General features: G+C 43.0%; 1 protein-coding gene across 1 annotated transcript; it reads left to right on the top strand.

Moving 5' to 3' along the window:
* The first annotated feature begins 350 nt into the window (after positions 1 to 350).
* LOC133451789 (C-C chemokine receptor type 3-like) lies at positions 351 to 1,745 on the top strand. The gene has a single exon (XM_061730934.1). The coding sequence runs from the start codon at positions 354 to 356 to the stop codon at positions 1,437 to 1,439; it is 1,086 nt and encodes a 361-aa protein (XP_061586918.1). The 5' UTR covers positions 351 to 353; the 3' UTR covers positions 1,440 to 1,745.
* The last annotated feature ends 8,450 nt before the right edge of the window (positions 1,746 to 10,195 follow it).

Genomic DNA, 10,195 nt, shown 5'->3' with positions numbered 1-10,195 from the left:
TTCATTTCTGCTGTAAAGTTGTACATTTTAACCTGCAGGTCTTAGAACACCGTCCCAACGGGTGGACCGGTGTCTGTTCTGGTCCTGGTCTTCCTCATTCAGCAGACTTGGTCAGGGGGTTCCACAGAGTTCTACACTTGGACCGTTACTTTTCACTTTGTACACCCTGTAGACTCAGGTGGCATTTATATGCAGATGATACCCATATATATTGATAAACCATAATTAAACCAGTAAGATCTGGAAAACACTAAGACCTGGAGGACTTCTCATTTTACAAATATTGTGTCTCCTTTGTGTCATCTAACATGGATTTTTTCTCGTGTTTGTTTTGCCACAGGACAAGCGCCACCATGGACGATGATGAAGACCAGTACGATCTCTTCCTGAAACTGTTCGAAGAAACCATGAACATGACCGACCCAACCTACGTGGTCAGTAAAACCGTCCAGCTCTGTACGAAGGAAGACGTCAACGAGTTTGGAGCAAGATTCATCCCAGTCTTCTACTACGTCAACTTCGCCTTGAGTTACCTCGGTAATGGGCTTGTCCTCTTCATCCTCCACAAGTACGAGAAGCTCAACACGGTGACAAACATCTTCCTCCTGAATCTGGTCCTCTCCAACATCCTGTTTGCCTCCAGTCTGCCTTTCTGGGCCTGGTATCATCTGTCCGAGTGGATCTTCGGTGCTGCTCTCTGTAAGATGGTCAGTAGCGCCTACTTCATCGGGTTCTACAGCTCCATCCTCTTCCTCACACTCATGACCTTTGACCGATACCTGGCCGTGGTGCACGCGGTGGCGGCTGCCAAGAGCAGGAAGCGAGTGTACGCCATCATCGCGTCGGTGGTGGTTTGGTGCATCAGCATTCTCGCAAGTGTGAAGGAGCTGGTTCTTCAGAACGTTTCCAAGAACCCTTTAACCGGACTCATGTGCGAGGAGACGGGGTACTCAAAGAGCACCTTGCACAACTGGCGCCTGGTCAGTTCCTATCAACAGTTCCTGCTCTTCTTCCTCTTTCCTCTCATCATGGTGATGTACTGCTACATCAGCATCACTGTGCGTGTCCTAACCACCCAACTGAAGGAGAGGTGTCGTGCCATTAAGCTCATATTTGTTATCATCTTCACCTTCTTTGTCTGCTGGACGCCCTTCAATATCGTCGTCCTCCTTCGAGGTATCAAGATCTCCCAATCCAGCCCAGAAGAAGACCCATGTGATGACAGTCTAGACTACGCCCTGTACGTGACCCGGAACATCGCCTACTTGTACTGCTGCATCAGTCCTGTGTTTTACACGTTTGTAGGAAAGAAGTTCCAGAGTCACTTGAAAAGACTGATGGCCAAGAGGATTCCCTGTCTGAGGAGACATCTCAGTTTGGACAGCCAGACCACCAGGTCCACATCCCAGAGGACACCGTATTCTGTTTATGAGTACTGACCACATAGTTGGCCCAAGATGAAGCCTTGTGGTACTCCACACAGCGCAGATATAATTAAATGTACCCATAATTCCTCCTTAAAAACATCTGAAAGGTCTCAGTCGGCTGATATGTGTACCTAATGTTGTCTTTCTGCTGGATTCTCATAGTGCTATCCTGATATGGACAAAATCCCACATCAATAACATTACCCGGTCTGCCTACTTCCATCTACGTAACATCAATCCCCCGCCCCTCCTTCACCCCCCACACTGGCGCCATCCTTGTTCACAGCCTTGTCACTTCCAGCTTGGACTACTGCAACTCTCTCCTCTTCTGCCTCCCTCACAAATCCCTCCATAAACTCCAACTGGTCCAGAATTCAGCTGCCCGCATCATAACCCGGACCCCCTCCATCCATCACATCACTCCTGTTCTCCAACAGCTCCACTGGCTCCCGGTGTTCTGCCAATCTTTGCTACCTGCCGAGAAATGCTACTTTGTGGTTCTGCGAATGCGCACAGTGGATTTTCAAAGTTTGTGTAATTTCTTGCACAATGTAAAATTGATAATATAGGATGTTGAGTATTTGATCCTTCAAAATAAACTACAAATGACATGAATTGCATTACACTTTGTGAACATTATACGATACCACCTCAGACATATCTGTCTGATCTCCTCCACGTCCACAACCTGGACCCCCATATCTGTCTGATCTCCTCCACGTCCACAACCTGGACCCCCATATATCTGTCTGATCTCCTCCACGTCCACAACCTGGACCCCCATATCTGTCTGATCTCCTCCACGTCCACCACCTGGACCCCCATATCTGTCTGATCTCCTCGCCAACCTGGACCCCCATATCTGTCTGATCTCATCCACGTCCACCATCTGGACCCCCATATCTGTCTGATCTCCTCCACGTCCACCACCTGGACCCCCATATCTGTCTGATCTCCTCCACGTCCACCACCTGGACCCCCATATCTGTCTGATCTCCTCCACGTCCACACTCCCTCCCGAGCCCTAAGATCCTCCTCCTCCGTACAACTGTCTGCCCCCTCCGCCCCTCTCACCACCATGGGCAGCAGAGCATTCAGCCGCTCTGCTCCTCGTCTCTGGAACTCTTTACCTCCCAACTCAGGAACATTGACTCATTCCCTCTTTTCAAATCACAACTCAAAACTCATCTGTTCAAGACTGCCTATCTCACTTAATGTTCATTTCTTCTAATGTTCTTACCTTTGCTGTTTTTAAATGCTTTTTGATGTTTTTTTTAAATGTATTTTGCGGGTTCTATTTTTTAACATGTTGTGTACGGCGACCTTGAGTGCCTAGAAAGGCGCCTTTAGAAATAAAATGTATTATTAGGGCCCGAGCACTTACAGTGTGAAGGCCCTATTGTATCTGTAGGAATTCTTTATTCTTTCTTCTGACGAAAGGAGGGGCTTTTTTCCCCCTAAACGTGCCCCAAATTCACCAAATTTTGCACGCAAGCCAGACCTGGCGAATAATTTGTTATTTAATGGTTTGCATTAATGGGCGTGGCAAAATAGCTCAACAGCGCCCCCTAGAAAACGTTGTGCCTCAAGCCCCACAATACGGTTTGACGTACATGCACGAAAATCGCTACGTACCTGTATCATGTCGCAACTTAAAGAAAAGTCTCTTGCTGCCATGGCCGAAACCGAACAGGAAGTCAGCCATTTTGAATTAATCGTGTTATTTTGGCCAAATTTATGCCATTCCTTCGTCAGTTAACATGGCCCTAACCGTATCGTGAACCCAGATGTGTTATACATCAAAATGTGCGTCTTCATCTTGCGACAACACGCATTACTTTTCTCTTTCAAAAGTGTTACCGTGGCGACGCTAGACGCCAAAAAGCGCACCCACCCTTCATCTGATTGGTTCAGACAGAAAAAACTTTGTGCCTCAAGCCCCATAATACGGTTTGACGTACATGAACGAAAATCGCTACACACCTGTATCATGTCGCAACTTAAAGAAAAGTCTCTTGGCGCCATGGCCGAAACCGAACAGGAAGTCGGCCATTTTAAACATTCTGAATTAATCGCGTAATTTTGGCGCAATTTATGCCATTCCTTTGGCAGTTAATGCAGCCCGAACCGTAACGTTCACCCAGGTGTGTTATACATCAAAATGTGCGTCTCCATCCTGCGACACCACGCATTACTTTTCTCTTTCAAAAGTGTTACCGTGGCGACGCTAGACGCCAAAATGCGCCCCCCCCTTCATCTGATTGGTCCATATTTGATAGTTCCCCAAAAGTCACCAAATTTTGCATGCAAGCCAGGCCTGGCGATAAATTTGATATTTCATGGTTTGCATTAATGGGCGTGGCCTAACGGCTCAACAGCGCCCCCTAGAATTGTTTTCTCTACCATAACCTTTGAATGGTTTGACATAAAGAGTCGTGGGTGGTGTCATCGGACTCGGTATTGAGTCCTTGACCTTCATTGGTGAAAATTAGCCCCGCCCCTTCTTCTGATTGGTTCTCCCTATTTTCTGCTATAACATTTGAATGGTTTGACATAGGAAGTCGTGGGTGGTGTCATGTCTGATATGCTTATGGGGGCGGTGGCCGTGAGTGCGAGGGCCCGTTCATCACTGCTTGCAGCTTTAATTATTATTATTATTATTTTTTAAATGAAAATCAAAAGAACAGTGGAGTTATCTGCATATCCTGTAAGATGTATACTGATCATGTAAATGTTCATGCTTACAAATGTGGCATTAATTGTGAGGAGTTTTGTTTCTAAACGTTTGGCGTAATTTCAGATCACTTACGGTTTTTTTTTTTTTTTTTTGTGTGACTGACAGTGAAGTTTATGGCCAAACAGTTTCCAGATTCTACTCTTGCATATGTTTGCTGTACATAATCACGATATTTTACGGCTCTGAATGTTGTTTCCTAACGATCTACAAATGTGGGCGGAACATTCTAGGGCAGGATCCCCACACCCAAACATCTGGACATCCGGTGTTCAACTTCTGGTGTCCAAATATTCTGTAACAAATATTCTGTAACATACTGTATGTTTGTCAGAACAAATATGTGCAAAATAAACACAAACAACTTCTGTCATTCAAATCAATCTGATGTCTAAACTACAGATAAGCAAACAACGAACTGAACATTAAACACAAACTTCAGATATCTACGTGTGTGTGTGTGTGTGTGTGTGTGTGTGTGTGTGTGTGTGTGTGTGTGTGTGTGTGGCCCAAGATGGCTGTTTTTCATCAGGTCAATTTTAAAATAATAAAAAAAGAATATATTGCAGTAGTTCAAACATTAAGAATGTTGTGTACACATACATTCATATAAAAATGTTAAATTAAGTGATTTCAGAGTTTTTTGTCAAGATGAATTGGCACTAGGTCAAGGTCATGTGTTGCTACCATGATTCATGTTAAAATAAATTAGTTTCCTTAACATTTTGACATCTTTTTTTTTTTTTACAAGTTTTCAGTATTATACAAAAATATTTTTTTTAATGGTCGCGCAACATGATATTTCATAAAATGGACATCAGTCAAACTTTGTTTGTATATTATGATGGAAATATAAATACAAATGTGTATAAATCTTATACACTACAAGACATTTCGTAAATCATGCCAGATAGGGCAGAAGATTGATTTAAATACATTTAGAGTGATTTCAAAAAACTTTTCAAAACATGAGTCCTGGTGGGACGGTCGCACCACATGACATTTAGACGCTTAAAACAACAACAAAATCCCAAATAACTAGTCTTTTCTGTCAAATTCAAGTGAGTCCATATGTGGGACAGAAGGTCATATATATGGTATTTATTTATCCATTTAAACCTTTTTTGAATTGAAAAAAAATCTTTTTTTCAGGAAAATATAGGCGTCACGTCATTGACCCTCATACATGTGGTGGCAAAAGAAAGATGGGAGAGGGAAAGAGAGAGCAGAGGGGGATCCTGCTCTTTATAGCCGGGCCTGGGCTGCAATAAATCGGCTGCGTTTGGGGTTCCTGCCCAATGAGGTTATTCCTCATCACCAGTACTCGAGTTGTAAAATAAATCAGGGGGGATGGTGGATTTGATCATATGGGGACAGATAATTTGTGCTGATTACAAATAATATAATATATTACAAATAATAGCAGTGACCAAAACACCTGCAGAAATACTGCAGGAATGACATAGCAGCAGTTAAATGCAGCCTTCTGTAAGCTTTAAATATCCACTGGGCTTACATCAAATACATCAAAACACAACAATAAAAAACACTTTTCTGAACTTATCAATATGACTCTGTCCTTCACAGGATAAGTAACATGGATCACTGCAAAAACTCAAAATATTAACAAGAATATTTGTCTTATTTCTAGTTAAAATGTCTCATTTTAGTAAAAAAATCTCATTACACTTAAAACAAGACTCATCACTAGAAAAAACAACAATTTTCGCCTGTTTCAAGTAGATTTTCACTTAAAATAAGTAGAAAAATCTGCCAGTGGAACAAGATTTTTTTGCTTGTAATGAGAAGATAAATCTTGTCCCACTGGCAGATTTGCCTACTTATTTCAAGTGAAAATTTACTTGAAACAGGTGAAAATTGTCAAATAAGTTATTTTTCTGGTGTTATTTTTCTGGTGATGACTCTAAATGTTGAAATAGCAGTAAAACCACATTCATTGATGAAATGACATAAGGGACGGAAAGGAGGGATGGCAGTTTTACAGGGGGAATGATTTGGACCGTTTTTATTTCAGGGGGGATGATTTGGACCATTTTTATTTCAGGGGGGATGATTTGGACCGTTTTTATTTCAGGGGGGGATGATTTGGACCATTTTTATTTCAGGGGGGGATGCCATCCCCCCTCATCCCCCCTCATCCCCCCCCATCCCCCCTCAACTCCAGTACTGAGCGTAGAGCAAACGCAAACAGCAGCCAACGTTTACCAACCTTGTAACTTAACCTAACTGGCTAGCTCTAATGTTAACGTACATAGCTTGTATAAAAACCTGACACGACACGTTATCTTTGACAGAAACAGTTGAATTTGGTAGCTCCGTCAGAGAAGATGAGACACAGAGGAGAGAGACATCATATATAAATATAGTCAGATAAAAATCACATTACCGTTCCTGCTGTATGTTTAAACCATGGATGTAAACACTGTGGTTCAGTCAGCAGCGCCCCCTGCAGGTCTGGAGGAACTTCCGGTTGTAGTGACCGGTTATGAAGCGTTTTTCTTTTGATGATGGTTTCTTGTTTTATATCGTTTTGTGCTTTGCATCGTTTCTCTATTTGCAGCGTTTGATGATGCTGCATTTGTCTTTGTTTTTTGCAGCACATGTTTTCATTTGCACCACGTTCCTCTTTTTGTACCTGGTTTTGAGTTTGTGAATTTGAATCGTTTCTGTACTTGAAGCCGTTTTCCTGAACTGAGACGCATTAGGCCGTTGCAGTGCGTTTGGCCCTTGTCGGCCACCGTACTAACCAGTGTGTGTAGTTTGTTCATTTTAACCATTATTGTCAATGCCTGTCACTTTTCTTTTGCAGAGAGAGAGGAGAGGAGAGGAACAGGATAGGGAGGGGAAGTGCTGAGGAGAGGAGAGGAAGAGGAGAGAAGGAGAGATCCGGGCGCAGGGGGGCCCATCTTAGATTATTTTGTCCCGGGCACAAGCCAGACTGTCAGCTGGCCTGGCCACGGCCCCCCCTACAAATTTGCGGGCCACCCCACTAGCCACTCAAATTACCTCAATAAAAAAAAAAAAACACTTGCCACGATTTGTCGACTTTGTCGACAAAAATCGGTACTCAAAATTTTGAACAATGAATTCCATTGACAACAATTGTCGCCAGACGTGTTTTTCCAACGGAGTGAAGCATCTCACTTCAATACAGTCTCGGCCGAGCGAGCGGTAGCGGTTAAACAAAAATGAAGGCGTCCTGTACGGCAGCTGCGCGTAACAAAACTTCAAAAGTTCGGGAGCCTTTTAGCCTCGATACGGTAAATAAGAAAAGACGACTTGCAAGGTTTGCAAAGCAGAACTTGCTTATCACGGGAGCACGTCGGTAATACACGAGCATTTGAAGAGAAAGCACGTCGGAGTGTTGAACGAAACGGACTCGCCTTGGTAAGATATTAAGCGTATTTTGGCTTTAAAAGGGAGCTTTAACGTTACGCCTGACTGTGCCTGACAAAAGTATTTTAAATTAAATGCAATGCAGTCTGAAGAAGAGCTACCATGGAGCCTTTTCTGCAAGAGAAGGAGACGTGTTCCTGCATCAGGCGACTGCCGTCACTGATCAATAACTGATCAATAACTGATCAATAGATGCTGATCTGTGATATGAGCAGCTCTGATGGTGACGGGTTTCAACAAATGATACACCAGTTCAACCCAGAGAACGTCCTGCCATCCAGAACCCATTTACCCACTTGATGGAGAAAAAATACGAGACGTTTTATTTTATTTTATTATTCATTTTGTATATAACACATTTGCCTTCTTAAAAAATGAAAAATAATGGACAGAGGTTTATTTATTTATGGATTTATGTCTATATTGACTGATCACTGAGTAGCAGCAGCAGTAGTAGCATTATCAGTATTAGCAGTAGTAGTAGCAGCAGTAGCAGTAGTAGCAGTAGCAGCAGTAGCAGCAGTAGTAGCAGTAGCAGCAGTAGCATTAGCAGTATTAGCAGTAGTAGTAGCAGCAGTAGCAGTAGTAGCAGTAGCAGCAGTAGCAGCAGTAGTAGCAGCAGTAGCAGTAGCATTAGCAGTATTAGCAGTAGTAGTAGCAGCAGTAGCAGTAGTAGCAGTAGCAGCAGTAGCAGTAGTAGTAGTAGCAGTAGTAGCAGTAGCAGCAGTAGTAGCAGTAGCAGTAGTAGCAGTAGCAGCAGTAGTAGTAATAGTAGTAGTAGCAGCAGTAGTAGTAGTAGTAGCAGCAGTAGTAGTAGTAGTAGCAGTAGTAGTAGCAGTAGTAGTAGCAGTAGTAGCAGCAGTAGTAGTAGTAGTAGTAGCAGTAGTAGTAGTAGTAGCAGTAGTAGTAGCAGTAGTAGTAGCAGTAGTAGCAGCAGTAGTAGTAGTAGTAGTAGTAGTAGTAGTAGCAGTAGTAGTAGCAGTAGTAGTAGCAGTAGTAGTAGTAGTAGTAGCAGCAGTAGTAGCAGTGGCAGCAGTAGTAGCAGTAGCAGCAGTAGCAGCAGTAGTAGTAGCAGTAGTAGTAGTAGTAGTAGTAGTAGTAGTAGTAGTAGCAGTAGCAGTAGTAGCAGTAGCAGTAGCAGCAGTAGCAGTAGTAGCAGTAGTAGTAGTAGCAGCAGTAGTAGCAGTAGCAGCAGTAGTAGCAGTAGCAGTAGTAGCAGTAGCAGCAGTAGTAGTAATAGTAGTAGTAGCAGCAGTAGTAGTAGTAGTAGCAGTAGTAGTAGCAGTAGTAGCAGCAGTAGCAGTAGTAGCAGCAGTAGTAGTAATAGTAGTAGTAGCAGCAGTAGTAGTAGTAGCAGTAGTAGTAGTAGCAGTAGTAGCAGCAGCAGCAGCAGTAGTAGCAGCAGTAGTAGTAGTAGTAGCAGTAGTAGTAGCAGTAGTAGTAGCAGTAGTAGCAGCAGTAGTAGTAGTAGTAGCAGTAGTAGTAGCAGTAGTAGTAGCAGTAGTAGTAGTAGTAGTAGTAGCAGCAGTAGTAGCAGTGGCAGCAGTAGTAGCAGTAGCAGCAGTAGCAGCAGTAGTAGTAGCAGCAGTAGTAGTAGCAGTAGTAGTAGTAGTAGTAGTAGTAGTAGTAGTAGTAGTAGTAGTAGTAGTAGTAGCAGTAGCAGTAGTAGCAGTAGCAGTAGCAGCAGTAGCAGTAGTAGCAGTAGTAGTAGTAGCAGTAGCAGTAGCAGCAGTAGCAGTAGTAGTAGCAGTAGTAGTAGCAGTAGTAGCAGCAGTAGTAGTAGTAGTAGCAGTAGTAGTAGCAGTAGTAGTAGTAGTAGTAGTAGCAGCAGTAGTAGCAGTGGCAGCAGTAGTAGCAGTAGCAGTAGTAGTAGTAGTAGTAGTAGTAGTAGTAGTAGTAGTAGTAGTAGTAGTAGTAGTAGCAGTAGCAGTAGTAGCAGTAGTAGTAGTAGTAGCAGCAGTAGTAGCAGTATTAGCAGTAGTAGTCGTAGCAGTAGTAGCAGCAGCAGGAACAGTAGTAACAGCAGTAGTAGCAGTAGCAGCAGTAGTAGTAGTAGTAGTAGTAGTAGTAGTTGTAGCAGTAGTAGCAGTAGCAGTAGTAGTAGTAGTAGTAGTAGCAGTAGTAGCAGTAGCAGTAGCAGCAGTAGTAGCAGCAGCAGGAACAGTAGTAACAGCAGTAGTAGCAGTAGCAGCAGTAGTAGTAGTAGTAGTAGTAGTAGTAGTAGTAGTAGTAGTAGTAGTAGTAGTAGTAGTAGTAGTAGCAGTATTAGCAGTAGTAGTAGTAGTAGTAGTAGTAGTAGTAGTAGCAGTAGTAGTAGTAGTAGTAGTAGCAGTAGTAGCAGTAGCAGTAGCAGCAGTAGTAGCAGCAGCAGGAACAGTAGTAACAGCAGTAGTAGCAGTAGCAGCAGTAGTAGTAGTAGTAGTAGTAGTAGTAGTAGTAGTAGTAGTAGTAGTAGTAGTAGTAGTAGTAGTAGCAGTATTAGCAGTAGTAGTAGTAGTAGTAGTAGTAGTAGTAGTAGCAGTAGTAGTAGTAGTAGTAGTAGCAGTAGTAGTAGTAGTAGTAGTAGCAGTAGCAGCAGTAGTAGTAGTAGTAGTAGCAGTAGTAGTAGTAGTGGTGG

The sequence above is a fragment of the Cololabis saira genome, chromosome 10 (genome assembly GCF_033807715.1).
Source record: "Cololabis saira isolate AMF1-May2022 chromosome 10, fColSai1.1, whole genome shotgun sequence".
Classification (NCBI taxonomy): Eukaryota; Metazoa; Chordata; class Actinopteri; order Beloniformes; family Belonidae; genus Cololabis; species Cololabis saira.
Note: the sequence above shows the minus strand (reverse complement) of the source record. Positions and strands in the feature narration are given on the sequence as shown.

Bases quoted from the DNA above. Each gene is read 5' to 3' on its own strand.
- LOC133451789 (XM_061730934.1), top strand. From the start codon at position 354: ATGGACGATGATGAAGACCAGTACGATCTCTTCCTGAAACTGTTCGAA.